Source organism: Chelmon rostratus, chromosome 18, assembly GCF_017976325.1.
Source record: "Chelmon rostratus isolate fCheRos1 chromosome 18, fCheRos1.pri, whole genome shotgun sequence".
NCBI lineage: Eukaryota > Metazoa > Chordata > Actinopteri > Chaetodontiformes > Chaetodontidae > Chelmon > Chelmon rostratus.
In genome coordinates this window covers 16336936-16353620 of record NC_055675.1, presented here as the reverse complement: position 1 = coordinate 16353620, position 16685 = coordinate 16336936, and the positions used below count along the sequence as shown (strand labels likewise).

General features: G+C 42.0%; 1 protein-coding gene across 1 annotated transcript in view; it reads left to right on the top strand.

Moving 5' to 3' along the window:
* Positions 1-16196, top strand: part of enpp1 (ectonucleotide pyrophosphatase/phosphodiesterase 1) — a 31965-nt gene extending 15769 nt beyond the window's left edge. Inside the window, exons 10-23 of the mRNA XM_041958487.1 lie at positions 330-438; positions 1387-1518; positions 1633-1664; positions 1802-1929; positions 3402-3471; positions 5114-5201; positions 6951-7135; positions 8098-8137; positions 8221-8381; positions 9887-10022; positions 10816-10890; positions 12611-12743; positions 14141-14285; positions 14427-16196. Of these exons, the coding sequence (XP_041814421.1) occupies positions 330-438; positions 1387-1518; positions 1633-1664; positions 1802-1929; positions 3402-3471; positions 5114-5201; positions 6951-7135; positions 8098-8137; positions 8221-8381; positions 9887-10022; positions 10816-10890; positions 12611-12743; positions 14141-14285; positions 14427-14579 (1587 nt within the window). The 3' untranslated portion in view covers positions 14580-16196. The remainder of the gene's footprint in view (positions 1-329; positions 439-1386; positions 1519-1632; positions 1665-1801; positions 1930-3401; positions 3472-5113; positions 5202-6950; positions 7136-8097; positions 8138-8220; positions 8382-9886; positions 10023-10815; positions 10891-12610; positions 12744-14140; positions 14286-14426) is intronic.
* The last annotated feature ends 489 nt before the right edge of the window (positions 16197-16685 follow it).

Genomic DNA, 16685 nt, shown 5'->3' with positions numbered 1-16685 from the left:
GCCCCTCATGATCTTCATCAGCGACCAATTGTCACCACGTGACCTACAATAAATGTGGAACTTGAGTCATGTGATAACCAGTGGTTGCACTGTACATGTGAGGAAAAGATTGTTTCATGCAGCATCTTGCCTCTGTTCCAAATGTTAAACCAAACCCTGTTTAATAAAGTCGAGGTTATGAAGCATGCTGACAAAGCCACTTTACTTTGGTATATTTGCTAATGATTAATTTGCTGAAGCGAGTACTTCTTGGGGTTTTTCTCTGAACCTTGTTCTGCCACAGCAACACGTTAACTCTGTTAAAGCTTGAAATGCTGTTGTGCCTTCAGGTCGTTCGGGCCTTGGAAAATGTGGACAGAATTCTGGGCATGCTGATGGACGGCCTGACACAGAGAGACCTGCATCACTGTGTCAACGTGATAGTCATATCAGACCACGGTGAGACAACCACACGGCTGGGAAACAGTTTACAAAGTGGAATTTAACAGAAAAAAACGTGACCAAAACAGACAAGTGAAAAAGAAGCAACTTCTTTAAACTGCACGAAGAGGAAGAGCTTGACACTTTCTTTCATTTAAAACTGTGCATTTGCTTACAAACAATTTTGTGCATCCTTCCTAAATCTCTGTGGTTTCACAGCAGTAAGACAAAGCATCGTGTTAGAGCCCGTGTACCACTGAGGGAGACTTTAGAGGCTTCGTGTCATCTCCAAATGTTTGACTTGGTTGAGTCACTGCACCTGTTGCAGGGGGAAACTACAAGGTACTCGCCAGAGAGAAACCTGGTGAAAAATGGGTCTGTTATGTTGCGACTAAGCTGGGAAAACTGTTCACAGTGGTGTGTTTGGAGGATATTTTGTGATGACAAGCGTCTCTGGACATCTGGAGAACATATGTTTAATCTTGTAATTAGGTATATTAAAGATCAATGCACAGGGGTAAATGGGGTCAGGGCGATGCCCAGCTATCCTCATCAAAGTCAGCATTTCCAAGAGAATGCATGACTTGTCACGTACCGCGCTGGTTATTAGACAGTCCTCAGTGTCCACATGTCACACCCAAAACCATGTCAACAAATGTTACACCATAAATATAAACCTACAAACTGCTGTAAACCTGACTGGCTGTGTCAGCATGCATATCTTCAGGCACATTTCTTGACAGATAAGATGGACTTGTGCCTTTACAGGGGAAGAACATTTAAGTTAAACAACATCAGCAGGAAAAAACAAGAAAATCATACAAATGGAGTCATGGATTTTAAGAAAAAATGCAATAACGTTGCACTTTTCATGTTATCATGGCCACATTTCTAAGTCTTTAAACATAAATCTTCACCATTTATGGAAAAATAGAAGACACATTTATATTTTCTCTTGTTTCACAGGAATGGAGGAGGCTTCATGTTTGAAGGCAGCATTTGTGTCAGACTACCTGGACAACACAGATGACTTTATTGTCATCCAAGGCCCGGCTGCTCGCATCAGACCCAGTCGCCTCCCTGAGAATTACTTTTCCTGTGAGTTCCTGTCGGTAACACCCGGCTTCCTCTTTCCCAGCTCTGCAGCATCACTCAGTGTCAGTTTTGTGTGTAACCAGTGTGGCTGAACTTGTCCTTTGTCTCTTTCCTCAGTCGACTATGAGGGCCTGGTGAAGAACCTGTCGGTATGCGAAGTATTCCAAATGTGACTTTTGTATTGATAAGAAGAATGAAGAATTATCTGCTTGCTTGGCTTCACGTCAAACAACCTCATTCTGTCTGTGCTGTGTGTTGATTCTCCTCTTCTGTGTCTGTTCTGAAGTGCAGGAACTCTGACCAGCCAATGAGGCCGTACCTCAAAGAAAACCTCCCCAAAAGGTTGCACTTTGCTAACAACAAACGCATAGAGAGAGGACACCTGTATATGAAGCAGGGCTTTCAGGCAGCGCTGTAAGTCAATCTCTAACTTTTCACTGTGTTAAGAATGTGTCAAGAGTGGGAGAAGTCACCCACACACACCTCCGAAAACTCAACAACACGTCATGCAGACCTGCGCGTCGAGCCAGCTAATTGCACAGAGTCTTTAAAGTTTGGGATTTCAAGGTTAGGAGTGTGGTTGAATGCTCGATTTTCAACATAATCACTCAAAATCTTTTAATATTTGAAATGAAGAATTATCCCGTTACTCCATCAGAGAGCATGATCAAAACATACAATCAAAGTGAATATGAACAGCTGCCAAAATACACAGTTACAGTATATGTTGATTGCTGTGGCTATAAATTATTTCTGTAAATTTTAGGTGTCGCAGTTGCATTTGTTTTCCAGATGTGGTGATAAGGGCGTTGAGAGTCTGGAAATGTTTGGTTAATGTACCTTGAGATTGCTTGAGAAGTGCTTGAATTTTACTCTTAAAAAGCTGTAGAAACACTGTGATTGGTTGATGCAACTCATGGTGGGAGGCTGGTTAGAAAAAAAGGAGGGAAAAACCTGTGTGCATTATGTAGTGAGTAGCCTGGAGAAGCATGTTTCAGCTTCCTTCATCATCACTGGAGAAGACTATCGGGACCTGTGGTTGAAAACTCAAACGCTGGCCAGTGGACCTTGAGCTTACATTATTTTGTCAGTTTACCTCTGGTCCTCTCAAAGGTCTCAAGGTATAAAAAAACTGATGTATTGATTGGATAATTAATAGCGACGTACTTTAATGCGTGTACATTTAATTTAAGGCAATTTAAGGGCAAAATATGCGAGAGGCTGTATTCCCAGTAAGCTTTAGCTTGGTAAAAGAGTAAAAGGCTGTTAAATGTTGTACTTATATTGCCACAGTGCTGCTTTAATTGGCCAGATGTCTTCCTGTGTTGAACATTGTTTCACCAGCTGCATTTCACAGATTTGAAAGAACATACTCAAAGGAGCGTTTTACAGCATGAAGTAAGATTAGATTTTACTCCAGTGCATCACGTATGTGAAGCACAGGAGGTGTCGTGGAAATAGAGGTGAATGTATGATGATAAAAAAAAAACCCTTTGGCCACACAGAAGTTGAAGCATTTACAGTAATTAGTGTTAGCAATCATTTAGAATGAATGAAGCATGGTATGTTGGAGAGGAATACTACAACTCCTTTGATGGAGAGCAACCATGTAATCATGGAAAATTGCTTCAGGCTGAAGAATTCAATCGCTCCACTTGTATGTAGTTGCAGTGTGATGTGACTCGCTCTGCAGCTTCTATAGAATTAAACTGGCGTGACCCTGAAACTGGGCTTGTTTTGGATGAACTGTTCCTTCAAAATAAGATGGAAACACAAAATCAATAGCTACCAGAGTTGTGTGATACGTACTTCCTCCCTCCATTTCTCTCTGTGTTTGTGTTTATTTGAAGCTGCTCAGATCAGATGTTTTTATTCCGTCTTGACAGTAACCAGCGGGAGCTGAAGTACTGCACCGGTGGATTCCACGGCTCCGATAACCTCTTCACCAACATGCAGGTCAGAGGAAGGAAAGTGTCCGCCGCAGTCTTCTGTTCAGATTAAAAAGAACAAAACAAGAAGTGTGATAACTCTAAAATATTTGCAGCTCAGCAGGAATTCGCTCGGGATTGATGAAACTCTCATCCTTGAGATGACAAACCGGCGTGCTGCACCAAAGTCATGCTTGATTTAATACCTACAGTGCCCTGTTTCAGTGCTGTGGCGTCAGAAGGCCTGATAGCTCCAACATTTGGCCACAGTTTGTTCTCACAGCTCAAAACAGCTCAGATGTAAAATAATCTTCAAACAGTAGATTCACCAGATCTTAAAGTCTGGTGAGTGCAAGGATGGAATAGTTTATAAGCTTTTAGCAATGTGTTCTTGTCGAAAAACACTCATGAAAAGGAATCATTTACTCTTTCTATTAGTTCAGTAGCTTCCAAACAGGGGTCAGGTTAAAGAATTCAGATTAAGACTCATGTTATCAACATGATCTGCACAACTCGAAGATGATATTTCAATAAAATTCAGCCTCCACAGTTTTGTTCCCTGTTTCCAGTATCAGCATCAGAGAGGATGGAGGCTCGACATTCTTTTTTCATCTTCCATGTTTTAGAACCACAGCAGTAGTCGAAGGTGTGGCTCAATCCTGGAGAAGCTGTTTTTTGTTTTATGTAGAGGATGTTTGTTGAGCACATGCACAGACGTCTTACCCTACACTTCACATCTGGAAGCTTACAGGTCCAGCAGCAGCTCTCACAGCAGCTCCACAGTAGCTGCTTACGCTAAAGGAGAGCGTCACACGGTGCATCAGGATGCATATCAGTGGTCTTGCAGCCTACAGGGCTTACGAAACATGTTTCATGAGAAAAAAGTGTTTCTGCTTCAGTTGCATGTAGCTCCGATCAGAGAAAAGTACGTCAAAAAGGCTCAAAATTCAATGCAAGAATTTAAGATTTATATTTGAGGCTAAATGCAAAATATCTCCATATTTGCTTTTTTATTTCCCTGACTGTGAAATGACTAAAATGACAAACACAAAAATCCTGTAATTATACTTGTTGTGAGAGGTTGCCCTCCACCTACACATCCTCTGCTTTGGCTTGAGTTTGTTTTCGTCTGCCACCTTTATGTTAGCCATCACAATACGTCTGTGTTTGTTTTCCAGACGTGGTTTACACTGGAATTTGACTTGGTATAATTAGCATACAAGGTTGCTGATTTGCCGACTTGATGCTGGAAAAAAAAACATATCTGTGAGTCAAGAGAAGAAAAAGTGTTCTACAAATGGCCTTCAGCAGGAAAAGAGAGGAAAGGAAGTGTGCTGGAAATAGACGGTTTACTCACCTGAAAATATCTCCAAATCACACCCAGCCTCTCTCCTAGAAATCCCTTATTTACCTTTCCAAGGCTATGAGAGGTCATTTTAGTGCATTTCAAATATTTACAAGTGGCCTCATCATGGCATCGAGTGGTTGACGTCTTATTTTTTTGCAGAGGAAGTTTAAATGAAGGTCTCCATCTCTGTTGGACACCGTTGTTTGAGTAGTCCACTGTGCCGTCTTGTTTGTATCTAGAAATGGTTTAACGGCAAATGACGGCAAGTAGCAAAGAGTGAGGGACTGATACAAGTCTGTTAATGTGTATCTACTTTTTCCAGGCGATCTTCATTGGCTACGGTCCAGGATTTAAAGATAACACTGTTGTGCCTCCTTTTGAAAACATTGAAATATACAATCTCATGTGTGGTAAGTCGTGCACACTCCACTACTGCAGCTGTAACTGCTTCTTGTGTGTTTTCTAGCAATATTTAAAGGAAAAGTTCAGCATTTTGGGAGATAAGCTTTTTGGCTTTCTTAGATGAGAAGGACCACTCTCGTGTCCCGAAGTAATCATGCCAGGTTGCCAGGAAACCAGTGGAGAGTGCAGGAAGTTTGCAGCCAAGACATAGTTCTGCACACAGACTGTATGATACATGTTGGATGTAGCCATCGTGAGGTCACCCATTGGTTTTTGGGCTATTATTTTGAAGGCTTGAGTTTGGCGTTATGACCATCACCCATCTCGGTAACTTGGAGACAGAAGTGACCATAATTGGTTGAGAGTGTACAGCTGGGGAGGATACCCATCGCCATGCCTCTATCCTGATTGGGACCATAATTTACAAAATGAACATCATGCTGTATTGAAGAAGGCTGGAATTACTCGATTACTTACTCAATAGGAAACAATTTACTGAGGTAATGAATCAAGTGAAAAGTCTATTTGCAGCCAGTGGCATCGCCCCCTGCTGGCCATTAGAGAGAGTGCAGGTTTAAGGCACTTCTGCATTGGCTTCACTTACTCTATACCTGCACTTAACCCTTTTTTACACTTTCATTTTTTGTACAGATTAACCAAACATATGTAAGTGTTAATTAATGAGCTTTAGGAGGTGTTGGTAGGTAGACTTTTGCACCATTGTCCATGCTAGCTGTTTCCCCATTTCCAGTCTTTATGCTAAGCTAAGCATTGGCTGCTGGCTCAAGCTTCATATTCACTGCATGGCATGAGAATGTTATTAACCCTCTCATATAAGCCAATAAACATATTTCCTAAAGTGTTGATCTTTGATGAGATTATTGGTTGAAATATTTTGGAATTGACATCAATATGAGAGATTTAATCCAAAACTGGTACATGAAAGAGTTTTTTATCAAATCATGTGCACATGCATCCCTTATGTACTGCTTTTCACAGTGCCTCTATTGACATTGATAAGTAGGCCCAGGTTGTCAAAAAAAGCTAAATTTTCCTCCATGTCTTTATTGTAGCCGTCATTCCTCTCAGTTATAAAAAACATGATGCAGTAACACAGTTAACACAGATCAGAAGAGGAAACAGGTGCACTTCTCCTGCGTTGAATTTCAGTTTGTTGCCTTGCCTCCAAAAACCGAACCACGGGAAATAAAAGTCAGCCACATCAACCAGATTACAAAAAGACGAAACTAACACAAGTAATCAGATAGACAGACACTTTCTAAAAAAAAACATGTAATCCAAAGCATTTGGAAGTCTAAACAAAGGGAAACACAGTATGGACAGCATTGAAAATCCTCATCTGCTCACAGACAGCAGTAGGTGCTGGTAGTCATTGGCTCCTGGCTGGTAACACCCGAGGATTTCGACAAACCTAATATAAGGGCAAAGTTGTCTGTTTCAACTTTAAATATAGTAGATTGAAACCTGTGTGATCCCTTATTATACTTGACCCAGCTACAACACTATAGTCCTTGTGACTGTACTGTATGATTACCCCAGTGAGTTAGATGTTATTATAACTGTCAGTAGTGATGGCCAAATTCACAAAATAAAGGTTGTTAGAAGCTAGAATTTTATTTTCAAATCAAATGTGCTGACATGCTATGTGATGTCCAGTGTGTGTGATACAAATTGACAGTTCTTTGTAGTGTTGAAATGTGCTTCCCGCCCTCTCTTTTTCTCTCTTTCACCTGCAGATCTCCTCGGTATTCGCCCCGCTCCGAACAACGGGACTCACGGCAGCCTGAACCACCTTCTGAAGAATCCCGTACACCTTCCAGTTCACCCGGCGCAGCTCTCACATGACTCCCCCTGTGAGGCCAGTGACCCCGTCCCCGCCGACGATCTGCAGTGCTCCTGTAGCTCACAAACCAAGGCAATGGTATGTGCTAATAGGTTGCTGAGGCCACGTGTTTGTTTTTAGCCGTGCTAGCAGTATGACTCGAGTTTAGCAGTGCCTGTCTGTCAGTCCAACTCAGCGGAGTGGGCGGATTCAAAGATCTTGACCCAGGCAAGGTCAGACCACCCGGACTGAAATATCTCAACAATTGCTGACGTTAAATTTGACACTTTGATGATCCGGTGACTTTTACTCCGCTGCCACCCCCAAGTCAAAGTGGTCACTTGTCCAGCATAAATATCTCAAGACATTCATGGTTCCCAGACTTTTCCTTTAGCGTCTCATCAACTTTTGAATGGATCGCCATGAAATCTGGTAAAAACATTCAGGATGACTTTTAAAAACTTTGGTTCTCCTGTAACGTTTCATCTTCTGCCATCACAAGGTAAATTTTTTAAGTACTTTACCTCATGGCTAATTGCATTCCCATCAGCCTCAGCTGTTTAGCGCTGATTAGCAAATGTTAGCATGCTAACACACTACACCAAGCTGGTGAACAGGCGACCTTTCTCAACATCATTGTCATTTTGAGTATGTTAGCATGCTTATGTTAGCATTTAGCTTGAAGCCCCTCCTGTGACAAAATGCATCCTCACAACCTGCTAGTAACGCTGTATACTTAGCTTTGTTGCATATCCAGCTGAGCATGTTGAGCTTAGCTGATTGACAGTTGACCCTTTTCGGACGCACACGATTCGTGAAATAGAATACTTACAATTACAACTTTATTCTTCCAGAAGTCAAATTTATCAAAAACTGCATATTCTCAAAGTGGCAAGGATCTGATCTTTTCTGTACAAAAAAAAGTGCAAAAATCTGTCACACCAGTGCAGAAACTTTGAAATGTCTCAGGCTTCATATACTGCTGTGCACGGTGAAGATACAGGCAGATGTTAGCATTTTCAACACAAGCACACTAACAAGAAGTGTGAATTTCCTTTTAGGAGACAGAGCTGAACAGACAGCTGATGTCAGCGAATTACAGTGAGTATCATTTAATTTTTCTTTGGGTTTTTTGTGTTTTTTAGAGAGTAGCTTGTGTGACGTTCAGACATTTTCCCTTTTAGCTGTTAAAGACAGGTTACGTCGCCTCCATCATCCCTTCGGCACCCCTCGAGTCGTCCAACCGTTTGCCAGCTTTTGTGTTCTCCACCACTCCAGCTACCTCAACGGGTACAGCAAAGACCGCCTCATGCCCCTCTGGGTGTCGTACACCATCCAGCCTCTGGTGAGTCCGCCGTTTGGAGCTGTCTTTCATCTCTAAACATAGCCTGTACAGTTGAGTTGTCCCAGCTATATTTCTTCTGTGGTTAGGGTTTGGCAGGCGATTGTAAGAGGCTGTTTAGTATCTGAATCCCTTCTCCGCGCAGCTGTTACTCATCTTCTGTGCTCATGTTGGCTCAAACAGTTCTTGTCTTTCTCATTATGTGGTTGAGTTTAGTGTAAATCATGACCTCAGGCCGAGTGGTGCATTCCCGGGAGAGTTTACACTGCTGTACTATACTGTCTGAATGATGGAGCAAGTGAGGGTGTAGATTTGTATTTATTCAAGCTGTATCCAAATACATTACAAGCTACACATGGCTCCTACCGTCCTCTGCGTTCACTCTGGCTTGAAAGTATTGTGGTTTGGATTTTTTGTTAATCTGTATCATAGCATATCATACAGTATTATGTTCAACCCACATGTACACCCACAGAAAACTTCAATTTCACAGCTTGTCAAACTTAACAACTACATTAAAGCTAGCTTCAAGCTAGTTTGCCTACAAGGAAATCAATGAATCAATGAAAAGCGTGAGATGCTCATGAACAAGCTCACATGTCTATTCTTGTACATGCCAGATGTTTGAAAACATGCACAGCTTTTGACGCTTCATGTTTCTGCCAGTAATCAGGGACAGAAAATTCAGTAATACTTCATTTTACCGGTCCGTACTTTCCTAATGACTTCATATAATATCATTCATCATTCACTAATCACTGGATATTGATTTATTCCCAATTGATTTAGAATTGCAAACTAATTAAACTTTTTAGCCATGCTAGTAGCGTGGCTCTGTGGATGGCAATCCACTGCTTTGGTCGAGAGTGAAATATCTCAACAACTATTTGATAGATTGTCATGAATTTCTTTTTTTTCCCCAGAGGATGAATCAGAATTACTTTGATGATCCTCTGTTCAATACTTTGACTTCAGGCCAAATACCTGGAAAATTAATGACATTTCCCTTCGTCTTAGCTGTGTGTGTAAGATGGTGAATACATGTACTGCTGATTAGCATGTTAGCATTTTAATTGCAAGCATGTTAGCATACTGATGCTAGCATTTAGCTACTATTTAGTGCAGCCTCACAAGCTCACAAAATCTGAGTTTTGTAGCATGTTCAGCTGACCCACTGCTAATTGACTCAAAGACCCTCTATGTCATGATAGCAGTTAATTGGAGTAATTTAATTGGAAGTTTACAGATAGAACAATTTGTCCCAAATATAAAATAAAAAAAATTAACAATAGATTTAAAAATCTATTTTAAAAGTCATTTTCTGTTGTGACAGGAGCAGAGTGAGATGAGATTATTATTTTACGAGAGTTGTGCAAACAGAAAGAGTGTAGTGCCCTCGCTGACCCGTATACACAAGCAAAGCAAAACCAAGCCAGCGATCTTACACAACACTCAGGGTGCTGGCCTGGAGTCCACATTGTCCACCACTGACTGATCCTCTCTCTCAGACCAGCGTCCAGCCCCTGAGCCCGGAGTCGGAGGCGTGTGTTCGTGCTGACGTCCGCATCCCGATGGCCAACAGCCAGCTGTGTCTGCGCTACAGAGACAACCCCGCTCTGTCCTATGGCCTGCTGCATCCCCCCAGTGAGTGTGTGCGTGTGTGTAAGCCAGTGTGTATGTACGCGGTGGAGGGGGTCATAACAGGCCGTCCCCCAGCCGGGTGTCGAATTCATGTTGACGTGTTTCGAAGCCACATTCTCATGTAAAAATGCACCCATGCTTGTGGTGTGCAACAGTGAAGCGTGTCCCCTCCCCCCTAAATGAGACGCCATAGATTCACTGTAGGTTTAATGAAATTCAGGTTTCAGGTGGTCCCACAAAAGCATGTGACCGACTGAAAGAGTGAAGTAACAGCTCAACAGCAGGAGGAAGTTGGACTCACCAAAATTAGACATTTTCTTTTTTTCTACTGGCTCTAGTAGAAAGTGATCCCAGACTATGATTCGTGCAGATTGATGACATAAGAGCTGCAATGATTAGTTGATTAATCATTCACCATTAATCATTTGAGTGGTTTTTCCCTTGAAAACGCCAAATATTTGTTTGTTCCAGCATCTCTACTGCAGGATTTCTTTGTTTCATATCATTGTGAAATGTATATTTTGGGGTTTTGGACTGTTGGTCCGACAAAAAACCTTTGGTGACATCAGTTAGATATTTGTGGATATTATCTAACATTTATAGACAAAACGATGAAATGATTAGTAGAAGGAATGATTGCGTTAGTTGCAGGCATTTAGCTCCCACAGCATGTGAAGATTAGTTTCAGCCAGTCGGTTTTTAATCTGACTTTTTACAACATGCAGTTTGTGTTTAAATGTGCAACCAAATTGCAAACACATTGAATTATTCCTCACCTCTTTTTCTCTCACTATAGATCTGGCTGCCAGTGGCACTGAGACAGACTCTCTAATCACTAGCAACATGGCACCAATGTTCCCCATGTTTAAAGGTGAGTCAGGCTTGCAAATATTTGTTGGTTTGTGGTTTTCTAGGTGCACCCATAGACAGAAATGTGAATCACGGTGATGCATGGGTTAAAAATTGAATGCCGGAGATGTCAGAGGGGTTCATTTGCTGACTGATTGACAGCTTCTGAGCTGAATGTGAGCTGAACAATTTCTTTAACTAGTGTGCTGAAGAGATGCTGCATCCAAACTAGACATTATGTCATGTTATGTTAAATTGTTCGACACTCAAGTTTTCCGAGGGCGGCCATTGTGGCTTTGCCAGTTCTCATCAGCCATTTTTATTCAGTATTCTACTTTTTAAGGCTGATTTTCTGAAAACAGGCTGTACTTTTGGTTCTTAAATATACATAACAGGAGAACAAAGATCCACCCGCTGTGATTATATGGGTATAGTGCACTTTAATTTAGCTCAGTTCTTTTGTTGAATTAAAGGTTTAGTCAGAGGAGCTTTGCCAGACTTAATCCTGCTGCCATGCTACTGTAGTCACCGCATGTCTTCACAATAAGATTCGCTTTAAAGGTGGTTTGGTGCGTAATGACTGATTCAGCAGACTGTCCTGAAAGACACGGTGGATGATCAAAGTTATGGAATGAATGTTCGTCCACTCCCTTCATTTCTCTTCTTTTGCTCGTACAGATGAGTTGCTTAACAGAGCAAATCCCACGATGCATTATGTACGAACTTGGGCTCGCAGCATTACGCAGCATTACGCAACCACTCGTGTCATGAGTGAGAGCATGTGGGCGTCTGGTATGATTTGGTGATTTATTGCCGTGGTCTGCTGGGCTTTTGTTGAAACCTGTTGATTGTGTCTGGTGCTTAATGTATTGAAAAGTTAAATGTTTCAGACAACACAGCCCTGGCTGGGCTTCCTTCTGGACCACCCGTACTGTAAATGGAAACTCTCTCGCTCTAGTATGTGGTCCCGCTGGAGGAAAACCCCCTCTGAAACACTGCTGCATGTTGGAAACCTCCATACTGATCAGCTAGCAGATGCTGCCCCCTGGTGGCGCATCACTGTGCTTACATTGCAACAGAGGAGGCAGGAAATGCTTGAAGATTATCACCTTGAATATCACAATACAAACACCTCAGATGACTTAGCAAGATCAAATAAAAACAGCAGGTCCAAACAATACCACATGCATTACAATTCAGTCACCACATAAATAACACATGGAAGCTTTGTTGAACATTTGCTTTACGAACAGAACACTTGAAACAACAGAATAATACATTTTGGGAAGAGCTCTTTCTTGTGCTGAGAGTCACAACTCCCATGTGTGTAAGTTAAAGTTGTTTAAACTCCCAAAAAACTCATCTCTTTTCTTTAAAATTACATATTTAGAGTTTTCCACTAAAAATATCCCATCATGCATCGCGCTGTCTTAGATTTAACTCTGTACCTTATAATGTGTTAATCAGTGAGCTTTAGTGGTGCTATTAGGAAGATTTTGTTACCTTCGGACAGAGCCAGGCTACCTGTTTCCATTCTTTGTGCTAAGCTAAGCTAGCTGTCTCCTGGCTGTAGCTGCGCATTGACAGACATGACAACTCTCAGCAAGAAAGTGAATACGCCTGTTTCCCATAAAGTCAAATGATTCCTTTCAGGTTCAATGTTTCTTTCTTTCTACAGGCCACAGTGTCATCATTTGGGGTGTATTGTTGGTGAACAACGTGTTTGTCTCTGTTTCCTGCAGCTGTTTGGACTCATGTCCACGATGTGCTGCTTCCGAAATATTCCCAACAGCTGAACGGAGTCAACGTCATGAGTGGGCCGATATTCGATGGAGACTATGATGGAAGCGTTGATGCGCTCAAAGCAATCTCAGGGTAACTCAGCAGCACACACTTCAGACGGTTGGTTAGGGCTGCACTCCACAATAAGTCACATGATCAGTTAATCTGCCATTTTCTCAATTACTGATAATTGTTTTTGTTTTAAATATGTCAGAGAAAGTGAAAAAATGCCCTTTATATCTCCCCTGAGCTCAAACTGACATATTGAGATGACTTGAATACTAATCAAAACCCAAAGATATTCAGTTCACTGTCACATATGACAGAGAAACATCCTCACATTTGAGGAGCTTGAAATGGTGAGTTTTTGGGTGTTTTTTTTTTTGCTTGAACAGTTAAACGATTAGTAAAATCGTTGTGGATTAATCTAATAAAGCCTTCTAACTTGGGTTGTAGAAGAAAGAGCAATATCTTTATCAGTATAAATAAGTTGTGGTTGATAATAAACTGAATGAGATAATGAAACTGTATTGATGCTGCTTTAACAAATCTCACACTGACTCAATTTCACGCTCCTGCAGTACTGTAAAGGTCCTGAAAATAAATTTTCTCAATCAGCGTCTTTCTCTGAGCGATGAGCTCCTTAATGAACACGCAGTTTTCGGCCCAAGTTGCAAAAGTTTTGTTTTTTTCACTTGAGAGATCTGTTAACAGCTGTTATTTATATGCATATAAGTCTAGGTGTGAATACACCCAAGACGCATTGAGATCTGATCGCTCAGACCACATTCTGAGGTGGTCTGGGACGCATATGGCCACATTCTTCTCGCAGTGTGTGTGCGAATGTGTGCTGGGCCAAGCTGAAGGACCGTCTACTCGACAGACATCCTCTGCATCAGTCAGCTACACACCAAACACGCTGTCTGAGTTTCTGTTTGGTTCACTGCACTGCAATATAAGCAGTAATCAATACAGGTTACAGGTCTTCTTGTAAAATATTTCTGTCTTGGTGTAAAAAAACATCTGTCACAGTGTGTTTGCTGAGTACAGCTGGACTGCCGGTTAGAAATAGCGACACACCTTTGCAAACATATATATGTACATATTTCTTTGCATACAGAGCTGGGAAGTGAGATCCGATCACACTTACAGCTGTCCGCTTGTGATCAGATCCCCCAGGACTCGGGTTACCAGGTGTGAACAGGCTCTCTGTGGTTTTAAAGGGGACGGGGTTCAGTTCAGTCAAACACAATCCTGATGAAGCTAGTTTTTGAGTGTCAATCTCTTAATAAATAACGTTATATAAAAATACTTCAACATAACCACCAGGGGATTAGAGTCCTGGAGTTTTGACCTTTTCCACATCAGCTTGTGTTTTATAAATCAAATATCAAGTCGTTGTTTTTTTGCACTTTTCTTGCATTAAAATGAGAGATTTCTAGAAAGGAGGCTGCAGTTTCTTAAACTGAAAAGATCTCATTCTTGTCCAGGAATGAGGCGCCCACCCCGACACATTTCTTCATGATCCTGACCAGCTGCGGGAACTCGACCTTCAGCCCTGTTAACTGCAAGGGTCCCCTGCAGGCCAGGTCCTTCATCCTGCCCCACAGACCCGACTACTCAGAGAGCTGCGCTGTGAGTAACACCGCTGACTCCTCTCCTCCTCGTTTCTGCGCCTCAGCCTGCCTCTGACAGATCCCACAGTGGAAACAATGACCACAGCTCAGAATCTTTAACAGAAGCGTTTCCATTCATTCTCTTTGCATGTGTCTTCAGAGCGGCTCGGACTTGACGTGGGTGGAGGATTGGCTGCAGTTTCACGCGGCGCGAGTCCGAGACGTCGAGCTCCTGAGCGGACTCAGCTTCTACCACGACAGGTTATCGGTGGAGGAGACGCTACAGCTCAAGACGCTGCTACAGACTGCTTAAAACCAGAGACATTACCGAGTGAAGCTTTAATGTCCAAAGGAAGCCATACTGGTCTGCACGGCAGGCCTCTGTCCACCTGGACCCAGTTAACTGACTATCAGTGGGCCGAACGGGCGCCTCGCTAATAAAAGTTTCCTGTGGTCAAACCAAATTGATCCCAGTTCCATCCAGGTTTTTTGTGATACGTTTTCTAAAAATAATGATTCAATGTGTGAAAGCCTTATAAAGATATATATATATATATATATATTTGTTTTTGATCATGTTTTTATAAATGATTTTAAGGAGAAGAGTCAGAGGGCATTTTTATTAATGAGGCTCCGGATCTCTGAACCAAAGATGCCGTCACATCTGCTGAGCGGCTCCAAAGTTTTTCCTGAGATGGGCAAGTTTGGCAGGAACAAAATAAAAGGGAAAAGAAACATTTATTGATGGAAGGAGAATCTTATTTATACTGCAGTTGTTTTTGTTGGCAGGGGCGCTTCAGGAAACGCATGATAATCTGGAAACAGTCTGCTGTCACACATCTGGAGAGCTGACTGGAAAACCCCCCCAACAACAGACAGAGAGGAAGGTTTTATCTGCCAGATGTTGTCACTGTATGTTCATGGTTTTTATTTTTGTATTTTAATTACGCAGCACCAGTGTTGTTTTTAGTATTTTGTAAATTTTTGGTTTGGTTAATGCCATTTTGAGATAATTCTTCGTTTTTTGAGCGTGTGTGTGAGGAAATGTGTGTGTACTGTATGCATGGATGGATTACAAAATGGAAATGTAAAAAAAAAAAAAAGCCCCGCCCACACAGGAGCGAGACACCCAGGCTGAATCAGACAAAACGACTACAAACGACACAGCTTGTTTCTATTTGTGTGTCTTTGTGGCAGTTCTACATCTTTTTATGGTCGTTTTTTGACTCTTTGTAGTCATTTTTCATCTCGTTGTTGCATCTCTTTGAACTTTTTTTTCACCTCCTTGCATCTCTCAGCACGACTCATTTGTTGTTCTGTTGTACCTCGTTATGGTTGCGTTGTGTGTCGTATAGTCGTTTTGCATCTTTTCATGGTCATTGTGCATCTCTCTGTAGTTCTCGCTCTCCTTTTGTCTATTTGCTGTCATTTTGTGTCTTTATGCATAATTTTCCATCTCTTTGAATTTATTCTGTCTCTCTGAAGTCATTTTGTGTCTATTCATTGTCATTTCTTCTCTATTTGTGGTCATTTTATCTCTTTGTAGCCATTTCTTGTCTATTTGTGCTCATTTTGTGCCTCTTTGTAGTCATTTTGCGTCTGTTTGTAGTCGTTCTGCGTCTGTCTGTAGTCGTTTTGCGTCTCTTTCGCTGACATTCTGCAGGTGAATCACTGAAACTCTGGCGCTGTTGTGCACGCTGGAGATGAAGCTGGCCTGTTCGGCGATCCGTCCATGCCTGTTTGTGTAAATGTGAGTGCGAGTGTTCAGTGTTTTTATCTTTGCTCTTCACAGTGACTGTCTGAACGTCGAGGCCGTTCGTTGGAAAACAAGAAAAGTTCAGTACAGATTTCCATTATGTGTCGTCACTTTTTTTTCAGTTTTGTCAGAAATGGCAGCCAGGCTCAGATACATAAAAAAAACTCTTCTACACTGACCTTGTGACTTGTTTTCTTTATTCCTTATGTGTTACACCTAGATTATGGCTGCACAGAAACCCCTTGTGCACTCAGTATTACACCCAAACAAAGGAAAGCAAAGTGTGAGATACAGCCAACCAGCAGCTGCTCTGTTGGCCATCTCCAGATTGCAACAGTATGCGTGAAAGCAAAAAGGAAGGAAACTGAGCTCTGTACGTTTCCCTCTGTGTATAAAATCTGCCACTTCCTCAGGCTGACCACTCCGGCGGTGCAGTGAGCCTGAAGGTAAGAACTTGCAGCTTTCTGCTCTGCAGTGACCCAGTTCTCGTGTCACAAACCCGAGCCGGCTTTCCTTTTCATGTTCTTCGTGTCTCGTTACTTTCCTCTCCGGGGTCAAAGTGAGGGGCTCAGTTGAGGCGTAGCAGCAGAGTGTGTTGAGTAAATGTTTCGTAATCACGGCACACATTTTACACACCATCTGAGGGAAAACCCACAGTATCGC